Source organism: Protopterus annectens, chromosome 2.part0 (genome assembly GCF_019279795.1).
Source record: "Protopterus annectens isolate FY-2018-M chromosome 2.part0, PAN1.0, whole genome shotgun sequence".
NCBI classification, from domain to species: Eukaryota; Metazoa; Chordata; order Ceratodontiformes; family Protopteridae; genus Protopterus; species Protopterus annectens.
In genome coordinates this window covers 39,368,876-39,391,375 of record NC_056728.1, presented here as the reverse complement: position 1 = coordinate 39,391,375, position 22,500 = coordinate 39,368,876, and the positions used below count along the sequence as shown (strand labels likewise).

The 22,500-nt window shown below is 36.2% G+C and overlaps 1 protein-coding gene across 3 annotated transcripts in view; it reads right to left on the bottom strand.

Moving 5' to 3' along the window:
- The window catches only part of COL6A3 (collagen type VI alpha 3 chain), a 739,239-nt gene that overhangs the window by 182,346 nt on the left and 534,393 nt on the right, over positions 1-22,500 (bottom strand). For all 3 annotated transcript variants that reach the window (XM_044060522.1, XM_044060523.1, XM_044060525.1), the window contains one exon: positions 12,411-12,473. In XM_044060522.1, coding sequence (XP_043916457.1) covers positions 12,411-12,473 — 63 coding nt within the window. The remainder of the gene's footprint in view (positions 1-12,410; positions 12,474-22,500) is intronic.

Sequence of the window (22,500 nt, the reverse complement as noted above, 5' to 3'; positions counted from 1 at the left end):
GTGTATCTGTGTGTGTGTGTGTGTGTGTGTGTGTGTGTATGTGTGTGTGTGTGTGTGTGTGTGTGTGTGTGTGTGTCTGTGTGTGTCTGTGTGTTAGGTGTTTTACTGAATTATATTAGCTGCCCAGTAATTTATGATGAATATATTATTACAATGTTCTGCTCTAAGGTTAGTGGATTTATGTTCTTAAATGAAAAAGTAATGATTAATATTATGACTTAGAAATAAATAAAATTACAATAAATATGAGCAAAAAAATGTAATATTTTAGAAATAAGGTCAGTTTAGACTAATAAGAAGATGACAACAATAATTTCTTCAGTAAAGCATCTAGAGTATATGTCAGCCTCCCTCCACCTCAGGAAATACCACCTAACATAAAACCTCCAACTATCAGTAGGCAGCAGGTCTTAAATGTACTCTAAGGCCAAGAATTCAGATTTGATGGCCCCAATAATTTCCCAGGATACCTCTTAAATTACCTGAAATATGACCTAGCAAAGCCATTGGAATCGCAATTCAACTACAGCCTCTCTACAGGCTTTAAGCCATATGAATGGAGGACTGCAATGGTCATCCTTCTGCACAAGGGCAGACCATTAATGGATCCCAGGAACAACAGGCCCATTAATCTGACTATTCTGATATAGAAAGCTGTGAAAATAATTATCATGGAAATGATTAAAAATGACATAGGAAGCATTCTGACTGGACCAAATCCAGTGTGGTTTTGTCAAAGGCAGTCAATTCGTGCCTACTGACCTGCTGGACATTAGGACATTTACCAAGGTAACAGATGAGGATAAAAATAGTACAAACTGCCTATCTTGGCCTAGTTAAGGCATTTAATATATCCCACTTGAGCAATATAAACAAACATATGGAAGTAGGCATAAATCCTTGTGTAACTCACTGGATAACCAGCTGGCTCACAGACAGGACCCAGGAACTTAGGATTGACAGACCACCTCCACAAAGAGGCTGGTCACCAGTGGGGTCCCCAGTGCTCTGTACTGGATCTGCTCTTCTTTGGCATCTATTTTTTCAGAAGTCGAAGCCAATGTTGAGGGCCTCTGGCTTACCATGTCTGTAGATGATTGAAGCTACTAGCACACATAGAAAACCCCCAGGATACTAACATTTTACAGGAAGGTCTAACACAGAGAAATGCCTGGTACCAAAGCCACTACTTAAAAACTCATTGCCAACAAATGCATACTAGTACCTTTTTGTAAGTCAGCTGCAGAGGCAAACTACTTTATTGATAAAAAACCTCTAAAAGTAGACATAGTAGGCATGGATTTGGGGACTCATGACCAATATGTGTTTAAGGTGGTAAGAAAATCATTCTGTTACTCAACTTGTAAGGGCATGGCATCTAGGTCCAGGGAAGTCATTATGCCATTGTCCTCAGCCCTCATGAGACCCATTGTTGAGTATAATGCCCCCTTCAGTATGTACTTGATCAGGCATATGTAACAACTTGAATGTCCATGGAACTTCCTCACAAAAAGAATACAGAGCATAAATACAATGTTCTATGCAGATCACCTATATATCTAGACTGCTGAGAGGCAATTGATGCCTGGCTTACAAGGCATCCTTGAATCTTGCTGTTATTGACCTTTTCCATATCTACAGAAATGAAGGGCACCAAGACTAGTAGATCTAAGGATTTAAACTCTGCTTTGTAACTTACAAAGGGCATATTGGAGGGACAGGTATGCATCTCAGAGAATCCCTTCTCTGGAATCAGCTTATGTCCATGTGATTAAGATCCTCTCCCTAACCCTATTCAAGTGCAACTCGGACCAGTGGATGGGAAATTGGAAAGTCACCCCTGGTCTGACACCTATTCTCTGACGGGCAGAGGCAGCCATTAAATCATGCCTTAACATGCACCCATTAAAACAACCTCTAAGGCACAACAACTCAAGAGATACTTTTGGGTTGCATCATAGGCTTATAAAGATCCCAGTGGTCATTATATACCTATAAACCTATGAACCTATAAACTGGAATCTATTCAAAAGTTCTTATCAAAAGGATTTATAGGCTACAGCATTTGGATTAACCTAGCAGGTATGTCTACCTCCTTGTTTCTTAACACTTTAGCATGAAGCTCAGGGGATCATTACATTTAATCATATGTCACAGACACATTTTTGAAGCATAAGAACACGCCTATAAACTGATTCACTCAACAATCTGCAATTTTTGATAAAATGTATACAATGTCATTAAATAAGTAAGTAAAAGGAATAATTAGTTTGCCCAAAGTCCCTATTTCAGCTGTAGCTTACAGCTGACAAAAATTATAAGAGTGTTATCTTTTACAGCTGGGCACTGTGCAGAAACATTTGAAGTAATATTTTTGTACTGAATATATGAAAGATATCAACTGTAGGAATATTCTGGAAAAACTTATTTCAAAGTACTAAACTAAAGATTCCAGATGATTGATATTTCATGACTTAAAATGAAAGACTAATTGATGAATTAGTTGCATGTATGTCCATACAGGGTAATTTAAAAAAAATGTGTTCAGATGAAATATGGGTAATACCACAGATTCACAGACTAAACATTTATTTTAGCCCATTTGCCAGTTCCTAAGAAAGAAAGAAAATACTGCAGTGAGTTTCTACCAGCAGGTAATCTAAGTCCTGGGTAATAGATAACTTAATGCTCAGTCTACTGTCATTGTGGAAGCTTTTTGAGTTCTACACCTGATCTTAGTTATATACAAGGAGTGGTGCCAATACAGCATGTAGGCTACATCAGGTCTGGTACATAGGCAAAATTAAGTGTCTATAAGAAATGGAAAGCAGGGGGTGGAAAGTGGAAGAGGCAATATATAAGCAGGTTAGCAAAAAGACAGCAAAGATAGTAAGGAAAGCAAAAGCTAAAGTTGAAAGGGAGTGAAAAGAAGTCACCAAAAAAGGAAGAAAGGGCTTTATTAGGTACATATCACAGCAGAAGGTAATGGTGGCACAGAACTAGCAATTCGGAGCAAAGATGAGAGGAAGATCACAAAGGTTTGAAAAAGCTGAAGTAATAAATAGATAGTAAAGAAAACCATGGATGTGGTGTCAAGCTGAGAGGTAGACAGAGCAAAATGAGAAGAATAATGGATATAGAAGGAGAACATTTGCTTCATAAGGACAAAAAGGGTCGTCTCCCAGAGTCCTTAGAAAGCTGGCCAGTGCGTGATCTGAACCCAGTAGAGACCTTCAACTGATCAATAGCTAGTACAGAAGTGCCAGAAGACTTGAAGATAACAGTTGTAGCAGCCTGGTACAAGGTAGGGTGCAACATCAATGCAGTGAGCTAAAGCCCTGTTAAAAATCCTGTGGAGAAAACTGTATTTATACAAGACAATCGTCTGCAGGGCAGCAGCCACCATAGGTTCTTGGTCAGAAGGAGCGGTCAGTCAATACTCAGTCAGTTTTCTGACTGGCTTATAGTTGAACTTGACAGCGGTGTATCGGTAGATGTAGCTTACCTGATCTTTGTTAAGGCTCTGGCTCAGTTCCACAGAGGAGGCAGATAGGAAGAATGAGACTTTGACATACAAAGGAGGCTGGTAGCAAAAATGGAGTGGCTGGGGGAAGGACCCAAAAAAGAAACTGGAAAAGTGCAGGGTTAAATGATTGGACACCTCCACACATTGTCTTGTAATTACTACAAAGAACTAAGGCTATGAGCTGCTTCCTGTAGTGCAGGATGTGATTCCTTCAGCCTCCATATGTCTGCTGTGTGACACTGATCAAGTCACTTAACCAGACAATGCACTAAGGCAATTAGGAAACTAGGACAGACATGTCGATGGCTTTCTAGACAAAATGTCTGGTAACTACCTAGGAACCTATTAAGAAAGGACTTCAATGAGAGGGAAAATTTCAAAAATCACAAAAGTAAACAGTAGAACACCATAAATTCCAACGCCCTGGATCAACAAATCTATTGTCCCACCAGGGGCTCCAATATCCTAGACCTGGTCATTACCAACATGGGAGATAGATGCTCTACACCAGTGATCACCCCCTCATTGGTCAGGTCTGACCATAAGCAAGTCACCCTTGACATCCACATCCCACCCCCACCTCCTAGTAAAGAAACCTCCTTAAAAAACTTCTCCAAAGCCAACTTCATGCTACTGAAGTTAGAAGTGACAAACTTCATGACAGCCATGCAAATGGGATCTGAAAGTTCGACTGAAGAATCCTACACTAAGGCACTGTACGAGCACGCCCACTCCTGCATGAATCTTGCCATCCCAAATAGAACCAAGATGCTCTCCTCCAAGAAAAGGAAGCCAATCTGGTGGTCCCCTGCTATAAACAAACTATACAACAGAAGGAAGAAACTGTTGCAGAAAAGAGGAAAATCCCAGGATGCAAAAAACTCCCTCACCAGCCTCAGTAAGAAGCTGAGATCCCTTATAAAATCCTCAAAAGCTTGTTACGAAAATAAAATTGCCAAATATTCCAAAGACAACCACAAGGCATTCTATAGTTATGTCAAGAATCTAAATGGCAATGCTCAGATCTGCTCTGAGTTTCAACAGAATGGGATTAAATATACTGATCACAAGGATATTGTCAATATCCTGGCAGATTGATTTAGTGCCAACTTCACCACCCTCTCACCCCCTAAAGAGCCCATCCCAATACCAAAAGATTGCCAGATTCCAGTAATCACGGCCACACAGGTAGAAACTGCACTCTCCAAAGCTAAGAATACAGCATCCATGGGACCAGATGACATCCCAGGCTGTGTACTACATGAACTACAAAATGAACTGGCACCTCACCTAAGTGTCATGTTTAATCATAGCCTCACCTCATGCTTCGTGCCCACTCCACATGGGGGGATCCACCTTGGATCCTGGGAACTACTGTCCTATCAGTCTGATGAGCCCAATCTGCAAAGGCATGGAATGCATTATCATGGAACTTAATAAACAAAGACATTGGAAACCTTCAAACACTGGAGCCCACCCAGTTTGGGTTTGTGAAGGGCTGATCTTGTCTCGTGAACCTGATAGACTTCTTTGAATCAGTCTCCAGAGCTGTGGACGAGGGTAAGGCGGTCCACACAGCCTATCTGGACCTCGCCAAAGCCTACGACACCATTCCCCACTCTGGAATCATAGATAAACTTACTAAGCTGGGCATAAATCCCTGTCACTCGATGGGTTGCCAACTGACTTATTGACAGAACCCAGACTGTAAAAGTAGCCGACTCCAAATCCAGCTCCAGACAAGTGACAAGTGGAGTACCTCAGGGTTCAGTCCTGGGACTACTCTTGTTTGGCATCTACTTCTCTGAAGTACAGGCCAACACTAAGGGACTCTGGCTAACAAAGGTTCATAGATGACTGCAAACTGGGAGCCATTATTGAATCCCCAAATGATGTGGATATTCTACAAAAGGGCCTTACAGAAACAGATGCCTGGTGCCAGAGCCATGGGCTAAAGCTTAATGCCAAGAAATGTATAGTTATCCCCTTTGGAAAAAAACATGTACCCATGAATTACCACATAGGTGGCAGTACACTAAACATTGAAAGTGTGATGAGAGACTTAGGGACACAGGTGGACAGTGGTCTCACTTTCGATAACCACATCACCACAACAGTCAGGAAATCCTTCTATGTGGCACACCTCATCACTAAGGGCTTTTCATCCAGAAAAAAGGAGGTCATTGTCCCACTGTACTCATCCCTCATTACACCCATTATAGAGTATAATGCCCTGTTTGGTATGTACCTCACAAGACATCTGCAACAGCTGGAAAGGCCACAGAAATACCTCACTAAAAGAATCACAGGCCTAAAGCAGATGCCATTGCTGACCGTCCAAACAAACTCCAGCTATACTCTGTGGCATATCGTCTACTCAGAGGTGATCTCTGCTTAACATACAAGGCCATGTCAAACCCTGAGCTGTTGGACATGATCCACTTAAAGAAATCCCAATCCCTCAGAGCCACACGCTCCAGGGATCTAAACCTTGTCATCACAATGGACAAAACATGCTGGAGGCATAGGTTCCTGACTCAGAGACTCCCCATACTCTGGAATAGACTGCCCATACATGTCAAGCAGAGAGCCTCCTTGGCCTTCTTATAAAGGAACCTTGATGATTGGATTGGAGATAGGAAATTCACCCTGGGGATCATATCAGTCACCCTGCTAGACAGGGGTCCAGAGAAGTAAATATTGTGGGAAGAAATATCCAGGAAATTGTTTTGGCTAGGCTTGTATAGGCCCTAGGGCCGAAAGCCTAGTACCAACCTATGAACCTATGAACCAACAGTGCCTGTCGTGAGTCTAGTACTTTTTAGTGTGCTTTTCTCAGGCATGTATGATGGAAAAGAAAACAGGACAAAACTTCTTGATGATGACACAACAATAGATGTAGTAGTGGAGAATGGGGGGGGGGGGGTTTCCACAATTTAAAAAGGCTAATGATGTGTTTCGAAATGTGGTAGTTGAGGTTTGAAAGAATCAAGACAAAAGCTGTGAGAAGAATCCATGAGACTGAAAGGAAGGAATACAACCAAAAGATAGAGAAGCTACAGCTGTTCTTGCTTGAGACCAGAAGAGAGAGGAGATATTATATTAGTGTACAAATCCAAGTCAGGAAGGTGTGAAGATATAATTCTGAGCAGAATGTTGAAGGAGGTGGCACAGACTGCAGACTTCAGAGACTAACTTGTTTCCTGGATCTCTAAAAGCAGCTTTTCATACTAAGCGCTGTTAACTAAAAGAATCAACTACAGGAATAGGTGGTAGAGAGAGAATCTACAGAGATATTCAAAAGGACATAGGACAGGTGAAAAAAGGATAAAGGAGAAGGTAGGGCTGGAGGGGAAATTAAAATACTAATGGAGTTAAAAGGGCAGACTAGACAGGATTATTGTCTTTTTCAGCTCTCCAACAAATGTAATGTAAAGGGCATGGCTGTTTTTGCAGAAGTTTATAAGCAGTATGTCAGGTTATTAACCCCATCCATCTAGTTGTATTTAGTACTACACAGTGGTAGGTGCAGAAAGCACCCCTCCTGCAATGTATGTGATTCTGCTGTAAAATCTGACCATCCTGTGGAGATGTAGCTCCATTTTAAATATGATCCTTCTATGTAAAAATGTTTAGTTGCATTTCTTAATATCAATGAACTTCAGAATAATTCTAGAATTAGACTTCTTCTTTTTCTTCTTCTTTCGGCTTTTCCCGGTTAGGGATCGCCACAGTGGATCACCTGTCCGCTCATGATTGGCAGTGGAGTTTTACAGTGTCGAGTTGCCAGCCCGGTGCCCAACCTTCCACAGAAGGCACACACATGCACACACTCACACCTAGGGCCAATTTAGAGTGTCACTAAACTATGAAATAGTTATTTGAGTTTTAGACGTACCCAGGTGATTGACCTGTACAACACCCTTAATTTTTAGTTCACCTGTTTTACTTAATTGTCTATAAGGTCTTAGAAGCCAAGTTTCTGTCAGCCATAACAACCATTTTCTCTAATGTCTAGAAGTCCAGCTGTACTGGGAATGATTTCACTACTCTTAAGAGGAAGTGTTCACTAAATAGCTCAACACTGGTTTTATACTCATTAATAAGTAGTCTGCTATAATTTAACAAGTGACTAAGAGGGACAAACCCTGACTGAAGGGTGTAGATTAATGATACAGTGACATCTGGATTCTATGCATTAGAATCATTGGCATATTGGTATTAGTAAACAATAAAATCCAAAGTAGTGAACCTGGGGGACTCCTATCTTTACCTGGGAAGGAAGTCACTGTTTTTATTCATGACCCAGTACAATTTGAGTGGTAGCTCTGAAATCAGACAATTGTTTAAGGTTCAAAAACCTGAACCTTTAGTCACCTTAAGAGTGAAGGGTGGTTACCAAGTTAAAAGCTTTTGAAAGCTCTAGAAGTATAGCCTTAACATAATTTTTTGTCCAGATTAGTGGATATATAGCCAGATATCCTGCCAAAAAACTTTTCCTTGCCATGGCTAACCCCGAAGGAATTGTTGAGTTGCTAGGATATTGTGTTCAAGTAATTTAAGGTAAGTAAATTGCCTTCATATATATTCATGGTACTTTTTCCATTATTGGGGCAACACTTGTAAAGAGCGCTGCATTGATGATTTCGTTGTGTGGTGGTATATACTGAGCAACTTCAGGCCTCTCTCTGATTTACCAGAAAATCAAAAGTTGGACCATGGAGGGGACGAAATTTTAAGGCGAAAATCAGGAAACCTTTAAAAGTATGTATTGCAACATACTATTAAAAAAATGTGTACACATCATCACTGCTGTTAAGCAACTGTCATGGCAGTATCAGTGAAAAAGTCCCAGTCCAAATTTAGTCAAAAAATACGAGGTTGTAATGCAATTGCGTAAAATGCTTTCTGTGCATGATGGAAATGGAACGTCTGCTCACATCAGGCTTTCCCCTGCCATAAATAAATAAAAATTCTGAGGAACCAGAAGTCATTTGAAGTTTGGATTATGGCAGTCTCAAGGGGTTCTGACAGCTTGAGACACTCTGTCCCATCTGCATGCTACTATTTTCAATTTTCTTGTCTGTCACGGAAGTGCGTCCGGGACAGCTCTTTGCCTATCTGTCAATACATGTTACAAATCAAAACAATTAAGTGCAGACTCCAGTGAGCCTCCCACAACACTCATTCAGCACCTCTTGAGGGCATCCTTGCAGCCTTGCTTCTACTGGGGTGTACTACTACACCTTCAGAAGTGAAAATAGTGTGTGTATTTACACTAAAAACAGAAAGTATGGCATATAAAGTGCGATTCTTTCAGGGAGGGGGATTACTAACATGCACAAAGGGAGAGCAAGGCTTTTATAGGTATTCTAATACAAAACCACCACTGTGAAATCATTGTGAGCACGTTTTAACATTTTTACCGCTCTTTACAAGTGTTGCCCCAATAACGGTAAAGTACCATATTCATTAACATTGCTAAAAAGTGATTTAACTAAGTATAAGGCTTTTCATTACCAAGAACAGTTACTTATATTTGACATATAGTAACAAATTATAAATATTAGGAGTGAAGGGACATTAGTAAAAGGCACTCACAATTCAGTTTATGTACTGGAGGTCACAGATACAGCAACATGTCCAGACAATAGCAGTGCAGCCTATAAGCCTATAAAGTTGATACCCTATTGATTTTGGCTGCAGCTAGACTTCCAGTACATGAAAATCATGTGCAGAAATTGTAAAAAGATGCATCCTTGCTAAATGTCTAATAACCACCTTGATCTAAATCACTTTAATGTCAAGAATGTGCACTTATATTTCATTATACTCATAGACAGACCCATACCTCTCAATTGTTCAGATTTTCGCAGAATGTCTAGATTTTCGCCTCATATTTTTTGCCTTATCCTCATAAAATTTGTTATTTTCTGACAAATCACTGAGAAATTAAGTCACTAAATAATGATATACATTTGACTTTCATATCCATCAGAAAATGCATGCCAACCCAAATCCTGTTATTCTAGGAATTTTCAAAGTTTATATGTGCAATATTTAAAGTCTGTTTGTATTTTAAGCCTCTGTTCTCTGCTCATATTTTTAAGGCTTTGTTCCTTGATTTTTCTTAGGCTTTGTCAATATTTCTTGCACTAAGAGGTCAAGAGGTATGATGGGCCAGGTGGCATGCACCAATGGCCTTCGTACACCAAAGGTCCCAAAGGACACCTACAATAATATGGGAAGGCAAGTATTCATAAGCCTGCTACAAAACCACTGCAGATTGAATTACCATAATCCTATGTTCCCTTACATAACTATGCAGCAAAAAATAGTTATAATGTTTTTCACAGCCTGGATGAAATCTGCATTGTTCCTCCTATATCAGATATGACTAGTGACTGCCATCTTCCTTCAAGCATGCTTGCCCAGGTTTTTTCCAGAGGATTGAGCAGTGCCTCCCCAAATGGTACACATCTTCTGGTCTCCTTTTATAAAGGTGAAAGTCACCACCTCAGTCTAAATGTCAGAGGTACTTCACCCTCCTTTACTGCAAAATAGAATATTTCTTGTTAGAAATGCAATCTCGGCCTTTCCAACAACTGAAGTACAACCTAAGGAGGCTTTGACTTGTCTTCCTGAGGTGCTGAAGATTTGCCAGAATTTTTTTGAGGCTACCTGCTGAACCCATCTGCTGAACCTGGTGAGTACTCCATAAACACTGCCCAAAAGTTTGTTATGTTCAGCATAACAGCTTCTCTCACATACGGTACTCACCAGCAAATATTTATTTTATCACCCTGGCAAGCACTAATTCCTGAGATATAGTCTATGAGTATTCAGTGCAATTGGCCTCATTCAGAATACAAATTAAGTATTTTATATATATATATATATATATATATATATATATATATATATATATATATATATATATATATATATATATGCACAGAAGCCTCCACCAGATATTGAAATAGAACTTCACTGAGTCTCCTAGATTTAGATAGCTTGGCTCCCCAAATCAATCCCTGTCATGCTTGCGACTCATATGACATTTCATCTGATCTTAATTTTTCATTTTGCAGTTGGTGAGCTCACAAGATGGCTTAAAGTAGTCAGAGTTTAACCTGACCAAATTATACTGAAGGCACAATCAACAAGTGTTTGTTGTTGATCACCCCTAGGTATGTTTCCAGGGGTGGAAATTGGTAATCGTAGTCCTGACAGGGTTATCACAGACTGATTTTTTTCTGTCATAAGCATGTGTTGCTCAATTATCATATGTAGCAGATATCTGTAGATTGGATTTTCATATACTGAAAATCTGGTGCCTCTAGTACTATGCATGTCTTGTCTCATGTTATTCTGACTACATGATGACTGCAGATATTGGGATTTCAGAGTAAGTATGAAACACAGCATATCAAATAAACAGCTGTAATCATTTCTCTTGATTAGTTTGCTGTATGGCTGGTAAATTTCTTTTCCTTTTTAATCCAAAAAGACAAATATGTCCATCCCCTTCACAACTCCAAAAGAGTCTGCACTTAAAACAAAACAGAAAGTTGCATACCCATCCAAAAAACAGAGGAATGCAGGAAAGCATGGTATTAAGTGCATAACCTAAACACAGTAACAGCTTTATTCTACTTTGGTCCTTCCTCCCATCTAACAAAGTGCAAGAGGGCAACATATTTCAACAGAAGAAGATGCAGTGTTACAGTGGGGAGGTGGTGTAATTTGAAGGGTAAGAAGATGCCTCAGAGGTGATGTGAGGAAGGGATTCTTTCCAAAGAACAGGGTTTACACATTAGTGTAAAAACTGCCCTAAGGAAATGGCGGAATCTAAAATATTAAAAAAAAAAAAAAACAAGAACACACATGACTCACTTAAAAAAGCTGACCTTGCAGAAGAAATAAACAGGCAGGCAAAATGGGACTTACAGTTTTTATCTGCAATGAAATTCTAAGTTTCCATGAATGAAATCTAGTTGTCAGGCCAACATTATAGTAAATGGGTACAAACAGACTAAACAGTCAACCTTAGTATACGGCTTGACTTTATTAATTACTCATTTGTTATCTGGATAACTGAACTGGCTCAATGGGAAGTTTTTCACAGTCATGACACTAAGCACAAGGATAAGGATAAATGGAATATTTAAGGTGACAGAATAATCAATACAACCAATTTTAGAATGACACAGGAGATTGGTGTACTCGCTGACAGCCAAAAGAGGTACTAGAAGAACATGCCATGTTCCCATTGACAATAACTTGAGTTTAGGACTGACCCTCAGTCCCATAAATATAGAAAGCAGAAACTTCAAACACACTGAGCTGCAATGTAATCCTTAACAGATAGTAGCTGTCAAACAGTGACAAGTAAAACATGTAAGAGATGTTCACAGGATTGTTGTTTGTAACATTGACAAAGTTTTCTCAAATCCATTCTGAGCATATGACAAAAACTTCATTCACAGTCAAATAATTAACAAATGAATAAAATAATTTGCTGAGTTACTTGTACATCGCCGCATCTAGTATTTACTAGTTAGTGACCACATGCTGTATGTGTTAGAAGGTAGTTTTTTTATAACAGTTTCAGTGGCTTATCAGGCAGAATACTCCCCTTCAAAGTTGACCGAAATGGTTAGAAAAACTGTAGGTGCTCTCCCACACCTGGTGTTTAGGATTCATGTGCACTACTTACATAAGTACAGCATAAGGGAATGTTATACTCCTGAGGTGCCAAGATTTGGATGAGATTCTACAGTGACACCCCTTCTGCAAAAGACTACATGATACTTACTGGAAAAAGAATTGGAGAAATTATTATAGTTCTATTACAAATGGTAGTTAAATATGAAATACTTACAGCCTCGCCTCGAGGCCCAGGAGAGCCAGCTTGTCCTTTTTCTCCAGTCTCTCCAGGTTCACCCTGAAAAAAAAACACATTTTAATAAAGAGTTATTGGTTATTTAGTATACAGAATAAAAAAAAAACATTTAATCATGCATTCTCATGTCTCACAGCTCAAGATTAAACATACATGTCATAGTTTTTGAAACTAATAACTTAAACATATTGCAGAATCATAACGTGCTCTACTACAGACTGCACTTAATTTGACAAATAAAGCATGCACTTTAGTTAAAATGTATGTGGCACCTTTCAGAAATGTTTCCACATCCAAAGTTTCCTTTTTCATTAAAGCAACTTTGTTGTTGTTGGAGAACGTCTGACAAATAATAGCAAACTAGTCACTCTCAGGTGGGAATCTGTTATTTACTGTTAACTATTCAAAAAGACTTTGCCAGTAGAGCTGTTTGTTTATTGGACTTTGTTTCTTTTATGTATTTGCAAAAAGTGGAAACAATGAAATTAAGAGGAACTTTATTTTTATGAAATTAATTTCAAGTGTAAGCAACAGCTAATTAGGTATTGACTGTGTAGTTAGTAATTGCATTTCATTTGTAGTAGGCTTTCTTTATCAGTATGTGAATGCCTTTGCTAGTGCACAGTGAGAACTGACAGCCCTTGGATTACAGCAGTAGAAACATTCAAAAAATACATCTATGTTTAGAAAGTAAGCCATTAACTTTCATGGTAGGAAGCCTGTTACTGTAAGCTAGCCTGGTATCTCATGTTTTTAAATACCCCAATGCCTAAATCATTTATCGGTTCCCCCCATTTCCTTAGTTAGGTGTCGACCTGGGAAATAAATGTAATGGTGTTGCATCTTGTGACACTGAGTGACGATAAGTAAGATGCAGTAAGGAAAACTGCATCACTTCATAGTTTAACATTTTCTTCAACAGAATATCCCCTTGAATGCAGCAACTCCAGCAAAAATATCATGCTAGGAAAAAAAAATGCTATGCATTTTATTATAAAATGCAACAACTTCTACAAAGAATCACTTCCTGATTTTCTGCCTGAATGACAACCTCTAGTGGCCTTTTTCCATTGGTCTGAGTGTTTAGAGGTTGTGCTGTCAGCTCTGTATGATTGAAGTTTGACAGTCACTACCCCAAGATAAATAAATGCTACTTAAGTGTTTGGACATTACCCTTTTGCTCATCTCATACATTCTAGATCAGTCTTAAATTACCCATCATTAACCTGGAATATAAATAATCTTTCAGTTCTTGTTATTCATGTTAGCTTAAAAATGTTACTGTAGTTTTAAAAGCATCCCTTCCAGTTTGTTCATATTATCTTATGTTTCAATATACTTTTCCTCAATATAAATATCTTCAATACTCTGCATTGCCTCTCCCAGAATGACTGTATTCTTTTTAACTGTAGTCTAAAGTGATAAATTCCTTCATTAGCTGTTTCATTCCTGTTACATAAGTGCAATACCCACACCCATCTGTCAGGAAATAGCCACATCAAAAATATGCTATATTTTCAGGAACATAATTTTCAGTGCTTCTAGTTGTGGGTCGTTAATAAAGCAGTACAAGGGACAGTTTATATATATATATATATATATATATATATATATATATATATATATATATATATATATATATATATATATATATATCTATACGGGATCCATACTTATGCACAAATGGCAATTTCTCCCAAAGTGAAACTGCCAATCACACATTCGTGAAAATACTTTTCACCAAAAAAGCACTTTCGCGAAAGTATGATAAAAAAATTGGGGAAATCAATGGGGAATGGCTGTTGCTGAGATCAGAGTACAATGGGGATAAGAGAATATTCCCTTTTCCCCACTGTAGTGCAATCTCAGAGTGAGAATATAAAAGTAGGTGGGTGTGCAGGGGGGCTTGCACCCCTGTGTAAATGTTAGTTCTGTGCTTTTTGTTTTTTATTTATTTTTGTTAATGTTAAGGACTTTAGCAAAAGCGCTTCTTCAGACAACAATTAAGATACTTTTTTAAGCAAATGTCTTCAGTTTTAAAAAATGTGATGTTATCTGGTGCACTGATTATGATCTACCATGCAAAGTATATCTTCAGGAAAGGGAACACTAACCTTTGTTCAAGCTACAGTAAGAGAAGTAAGAACTTTATAGGAAAATAATGGTGTTTATTTAAACTGGCAGTGAAATCCACTCTACAATTCTCTACCTCTCTTAATTAGCAACATGATAAAAAAAGAATAGGTTTGACATCTTCAAATGTCTCCTCCTCCTCATCCCTCCGTGGCAGGGACTACTAAATTATACTTACACATTTATTAAAAATGAAGTATTATTTCTATTGTTTATGGTAATTTGTTAGATTGTATTCATTGTGGTTTGTGCTGCAACTCCGACTTCATTTAAATGAGCTAGATACTATCCCTTTTACTATATCCTGGTTCCAGTCTGTTTGTATTAACTGAGAAATTATTTTACTTATATTCACATCTAGTGTACTGGTTTTCTGTATTAAGCAGAGTTCCACTGTGGTTTGTAAAACTTACTGAATGTTTCACTCAATTGATTTTTGTGGAACATATTTTTGTGCATCACCTTTGAAAAGAAAGTTGTACAGCTCTACCAGGAAATAAAGATTTTGATTAAAAAATAAATAATATTATTTTGTAGTATAACAGTTTGGATAATAAAATATTATCAATGGAGAGTTTTTTTTTTTGAGAAAACAGAAATTTAATATTATTAATATATTTTAGGACAAACTATAATAGGGAAATGTAATGATTATATGACAGTCTTAAATAAAATTAATTGTAGCTATAACTAAACTATATAGTTATAGAACAACAAATATTAAAGGGGGTATAACAAATAAAAAGGGTTTATTTGTGTTTCATACTCTCACCTTAATAATAATAATAATAATAATAATAATAATAATAATAATTGTAATAAGGATTATTTGAACTTTTAGGAAACTAGTGATTTACATAAATTAATTGAGAAAGCCAACATAATTCTACTCTTAAAATCCATATGTTCTACTTCTTCTAGCCTATACTGAGAAATGTTTATGTGGAAGCATATTCATTGAATATACATAACTCTTCATAAATTAACTAAGTTTAATAAAACAAATAAGTCAATCTGCGGAAGATGTAATAAAAAAAATCAAAGCAGATTAGGTGCACATTTCTTAGACTGTGAAAAAATTAAGTATATACTGGAATGGCATCACTGATTTGTTTAAGTTTTATGGTCAGATGTATGTATTTTAAGATGAGAACTATATTAATGAATGTTCCTGTTCCTAAATAAATTAATCATTAATTATTCTCTTTATTTTGAAGTATTTTAGCTGCAGCAAGAAAACAGATTATCAAAAAAAATGAAAATCAGATGTGTTATTCTTATTCAAAGAATTTTTAGTTCTTGCTACTATTTTATGTAAAACTGAAACTGATTTGTTAAAATTAAGATATATTAATAACAGTACAAATAATCACTGGAGAATGTACAATAGGAGCATTTCTAGAGTTTTTTGTCTTCTGTATTATTAATACATTGCTGAAGTTGGTTAACTGAAATATATTTTTATTTCTCTGTAAATATTGTGACTATGTTGAAAAATTAATAAAATATACTAAAACAAAGAAATAAAAAAAATGGAAACTGATTCAGTGAAAAAGCACAAACTGAATGCAGCAGTCTTTTAATCATATGTTTCATACAATAAATGCAAAATGTGTTTTGCTTTTAAAAAAAAATGGATCATGCATATAAATTATGACACCTGTTGTTTGTACATTATGACCATGCAGCCTAAAATCAAACACTAAACAATGATGGCAAAGATGTATTTTATTCCAAACAAGTCATTTTATTACAACTTATTCTTTTTTTTCTACATATTATTGGTGATTTTCTATTTAACACCTTTGTTTAATTATCACTTAAAGCAATGGCAGACATAACCAAGACATACATTTATACAAAAGAAGACAAACCATGTTAACATATCCACAGTTAAAAACATTATACAACACATATATATTCTTTTATACCACTATCAACAATCTAGCATTACATAAACTGGTCAATTCCTGTCTTCCCTTAAACCTAACTCCTTCTCCAAAACATTATTATGCATGTACTATTCCCACAAATGTCTTTTTATCTCTGTTTCAATATTCACTACTTCAAATGCAGCTGGTTTAGATTTTGGTTTCCTTTTTCTAGTAATTGCCTTTTGGCAGCCATTAGAATTATGGTATAAAAATACCATTGCAAACACTTCCAGGTAAAAATCCTAAATCTTCCAGACTTTGTTGCATATTTGGGAACCATGCATATGTACTTCCAAAGTTTCCTTGTGAATTGCTTATCCAGTCTCTTTTCCCAATCATTTCTAACCACCTCTGATTAATTCTTATAATTATTGGGCAATATTTTATATGGCCCATTAACTACTCCTTTTTAACAGCAACTTCTGTTCTAGTTTCAACTAAAAATGCTACCAGAGAAGATCTTTTACTTAGGATTTCCCTCTCTCTTTCTCTTTGTCTATATTCTAATATCAATCCCTGATAGTGAAGGCATTCTTTAGCCTGCAATCCAAATGCCTTATTGACCTCTTTCCATTCTATTACCTTTCCCTGTCTAGTTATTTGCTCCCAATACATGGGTTCTTTTGTCAGTTTTCTCCATAAATTCCAGCCCCTTCTTGTACTTTCTATACCATTAATTGTAGTCATCCCTATTGAAAGAATCTCCTTTTTCCATTCTTGTGTTAGCTTTTTTCTTAGAATAGTTTCTGCTACTATAAAAATATAATATTCTGTACTAGTGTTATTTTTTTAAGGATCTACATCCAAAATGCCACTCTCTCCTTATTTCTTGAATTTACCCTGCTTCAACATCCCTTTCCAAAGTGAATTATAGTTTTCAGATTGTGTCATGTATATGAGCCTTAACTGTGCATCTCTAAAATATCCATTTAACCAGGTAATCCTAAACCACATTGTTTTACTGGAAGGATCAACTTATCTCATTTGACCATTGCTCTCTTCTCCTCCCAGACAAAGTCCTTCAACTCTTTATCAATTACTGTCTACAACTTATCCTCTGGTTAACAAAAATATGCCTGAACTATATATTAATCTAAAGGGATTAAACCCATTTTTACTGCTTGCAACTTACTGTCCATATCTATAAACAAGATCTTTTAGTCTCTTTCCACATATCCTTATCTGCTGTAACAGAATCCTTTTTAACCCATACCCCTAAATACGTCATTTAATCATTTCCCCATAAATATGGGTATTACTAAACTAATTCAAATGCTGATACATAGTTAACAGCTATAGTCTTTGTTTTCATTAATTTTATATCCCAAAAGACTTGAAACTGTCTCAGAATGTTCCACAACACTGAAATGCCCTTTTCTGGTTTTATCAGGTACAAAATAATATTGAATGCAAATAAAGCTAACTTTTCTTGATTACCACACAATAATATCCTTCATTTTCTCAGTTCCTTATTTTCTTTACCAGTGGCTCTAAATATAACACAAATAACAGAGGGAAAAGAAAACATTCCTTCCTGGTTCTTCTGTTCTGACTCAACTTATCAGAGAGAAACTTTCCCACTTTAATTTTTGCCTATGATCCCTAATATATCCTCTTAAATAACCTTATTATGGGATCACAGAATGCAAATGCTTTCACTGCTCTACTCATAAAATCCCATCTCACCCTGTCAAATGCTTTCTCTGCAAAAAGACCCACAAACACCAGCGGCATTTCCTTCATTCTGCTTCCCTCTAGATCATCATTGTTCTATTAATGTGGTAAAATGTTTGCCTCCCCTCCACAAAACCACAATGATATAAATCTATCAATTTTGGCAACACTTTTGCCATTGTTTTAGCTATTATACACAAACACATTATAACCATGATTTAAAATTGAAATTGGCCCGTATGAAGCTGGGTTTGTTTGGTCTTTAATGTCTTTAGGTATTACAGCCACCAAAGCTTTCTTCTAGGATGTTGGTACTTTCCTTCTTTTTTAAAATATTGTTAAACAAAATCTTCCAGATCTTTATCACCTTCTTCCCTCCTAGCTTCCAGACTTCCGCAGGAATACCATCTATTCCTCGAGACTTTCCTATAGATTGATTATACATCACCATTTTTATCACATATCCTCCTAACTTAACTGTTAACTGTGGAGTCTCATCTACCTGTAACCTCAGCATACCCAAGTCTTCCATAAATATTTCAATTTATACTTTTTCTTGATTTTCACATTCCTTCACGTTATATAAATCTTCATAAAATGTCTGAAATATCTCTAATACCTCTACATGATTTATGTTTATTTTTCTTGTTATGGGCTCCCTAAGTTTGTCAACAACCCCCTCTACTTTCTGTTGCTTAGAACATTGTGTTAAAAAGTTTTTGTGCTCTGGAGTTATTTGAAAAACAGTTGCTTAACAACAATCTTTCTAAACTCATGCATGATATCCAGATACTCCCTTATATTTTCTCACTCTACAATTATACCTCTATTTGTTCTGTGAAATCCCCCTTATTCTGCAATACTTTAACCTTTACCAGCTCCTATGAATAATTGTGTTACTTTTTAACCATACATATTTTTTCTTTTATTTCTACCCCATTTTTAAACTCCACTTTCATTTTATCTCACACACTGGCTATAACATTTAAATAAATTTCTATATTCCCTAAAGATTCTCAACTTCCATTACCCATTCCTTAAATTCTAATTTATTTTTAACAGGTAAGTGGATGGAGAAGTGCCTGCATCTCATTTCTACTTCATTACCCTACATTCTTTTATCCTAGTTGTTATTGGTGCTTGATGTGAAATTATTACTGGATGTATGTCGAAGCTTTCAATTAAATGCACATGTTCCTGTGAAATATAATTCTGTGTAATTTAGTCCAGTTATTGTACCTTGGTAATAATATGTAAATTCTCTAAGAGTTCCTACTACTGAGTTTATGTCTTCCACACCACACATTTTCATAAATTTCTTCAGAAATATGCTCTCTTTTGATACATTTTCCTTTCTAGGTCACCCAATACATCCTCAACATTGCAAATCAAGTTCCAGTCCCCACCTATAAGTAATATTCCCTGCTGAAACCTGAGTACTTCTCCCCAATTTTTTTTAATCTCCATAATAGCAGTTTTAGGTGGAATATAAATATATCCCAGCAAAATCTTCTACCCTTGCCAGTAGCCCAAACTACAACAAATCTGCTATTACTGTCTTTTTTTGTCTTCTATCACTATTGGAGCTTTTTTGACAATTATAAGTACTCTCCTTTTTCATTGTTAGTAATGTTCTACTGAATACCCATCTAGAAAACCTTTCTTTATCAAATTCACATGCTAGTTCTTTCCAAATGATTATCCCGTAGCACTGCTTTTGCACTCTGCCATTCACATTCCAAAACAATATGTTTAGTGTAAACATTATGATAAGAAGTTACTGTTCCCACCTAATATGACAGCCTTTTTTAAATATATATATCCAATGTTTTTGTTACATGTACCCACTAACATTTAGCAGGTTTAGCCCTCCTGATAGGAACAACCATACTAAATCAAGAGTTGCCCACACAGAGATTAACTAACCTAAAATTAAAGTTATCCATGCTAAAATGCATGTTTCAGCCTATGCTCCTACTCAACACTAATTGCTGTCTGTTTTTATCTTATCTTTATTCCACTTCCAGATGTGAAAAGCAGCTTATATGCTTTTGGAAAACATTACCTTTTAGCTTTAAGAAAAAAAAAGTGCACTGGCTATTTTTAAATACAACTAAATTACACATTGTTCTAGTGAACACAGATATTTAGTTATCCAAAATCTGTTATCTCTTATTCACTTCCAATAATTTCAAACTGTATTTCTTACTGAGCTGCTTGTCAATGCACCTTTTAATTTTATGTTTCTCTCAGTAAACAATGTCTGGACACAATGTCTGGACACCTTGATTTATTGCCTACACCTTTAGTCGTCTTGCTTTCATGTGAACATAACATAATGTACTTCTCTATTAACACTGAACATTCTGCAAAAGGCAAACTATTTATAACGGTGTGTTCTCTCATTAAAAAAACACTTTCTTAAACAAAAAACTTGTCATTAAATTTAGCCAACCAGACATTCAGCTATATAAAAGTAAAAGAAAACATTTCAACTTTCCATGCAGTATATTATATTCTGTTCACTTTTATACCCCATCCCTCACCCCAACAACCAAGGATTATAGCTTCTGTCCAGTCTTTTTTTTCTCTTTTTACATTTTAATGCCTACATTTCTTAAAACTAAAACGTAATTATTTACTTTATCATCTTCATCACAGACAACATGAAATGCTTTATTATACAACATGCAATTTATATCATGAAATGCTTTATTCAAATATTGTTAAAAATTGTTGCACTTAAAGTTACTTTTTTTTCTTAGTGTCCTTCCAAACATAAATGACATCAAGTGGGGCATATGCCTGTCAGTCCTCCCACCAGTTTAACAAACTCAGAAAAAATTCAGTCTTTCTCAGCATCTTTTTCTTATAAAGCCATATTTTACAAATGTGATTGATGTTATATAGTCTCACATTTATTCACTAATTTCAGTGTTGATGTTCTTCTTGTTCAGCTCCATCCCCCATCTCCAGACTCTGGTTCAAGTCCAGGATTCTCTACTCAACTACTGTGTTTTTTTCTGTCTCTCAGGCATTTTTCTTTCGAATATTAAAAAAGGTTTCACTGGCAAAGTATCTCTCTCTATTAGCTTTATTATCAAACTAATGAGAAGCAGGGCCCTATTTTGTCTGATGGCTCACTTTTTGTTAGACAAATTTTGGTATTTCCTCTTTTGCCTTTTCTGCATGAAAAATAACTTTTATCCTCAAGAAAAAAAATATTCTGAAGACAGCTGGATACAGCAGCTTTAACTGCACCTGCCTCTTGACATTCCATGATTGCTGGGATAAATTTGCTTTTGTTCTGCCTGGTGTATAGTAAATAATAATTTCCCTCAACCTATCTCCAATCTTTAATATTTTGCCTTCTGCTATAGTTTCGTCAGGATCAACTTTTTTTGCTGACATGATCTTAGCTGCTTTCTCAAGGCCAGGTTTGGAGCATACACATGATGTGCTCTTTTGATTAACAAATCCCGCTGTGAATAACAGTCCAGTTACTTATTTGTGCTTTCATAAAATGAATACAGTCGGTTCCTTCAAGTAGCTCTGGTACCGCAGAAAATTTCAGGTTTTCTCTGCATGCTGTGTTCTCTACCTCTACCATTTATTGAAACCACTCTTCTTGAGCAGTCTCATACACAGCCACCCTTTTCTTCATTTTGACCTCTGATATTTGCACTTTTATTATTTCATTTAAATAGCTTTTTAAAACTTCTTCCATTTCCCAGCCTTTTGTTATTTGAGTTGATATACTCCTTCAATGTTTCATATATTTTAATCAGCTTTAAACACATATGACTTATTTTTTCCTCTAAATTTACAAGAAGCCATCCTTTTTTCCAAAGCTGGAGCTTGAAGTATTTTTTGTTGAATAACTGCAGGATTCTTTCCAGTCAGTGTTTTCTCTTTACCTTTCCTACTTGATTTTCTTTCAAGATCTCTTACGTTTTTTTTTTTTCTTTGATGACATCCAGTGTACTTATTATCCAGTAACTGAATTTTACTAAAACAGGAAAAAATACTGCTGCTTATCTATCAGTTTCTTTTTTTTTCATTCTGGGAAAGCTGAAATTCTGTTATCACTAGGCGGCCATCCTGCAAAGCCTTTTTTGTAGTTATTTTATGAAAAAATGCTTGTCTCTGTTGAAGAATACCATAAATCATGTTTTATTATTTAGCATTGTGAACTAAACTGAAGAATGTTCTTATTTGTTGTGAATGCAGAGAGAGAGAGAATATTCTAACAGTAAAGTAATTTTATTGTTGCAAAGAGTAAAAAGTGAGACTATTCGGGCAACACAGCTGTGCTACTACCTATTAAA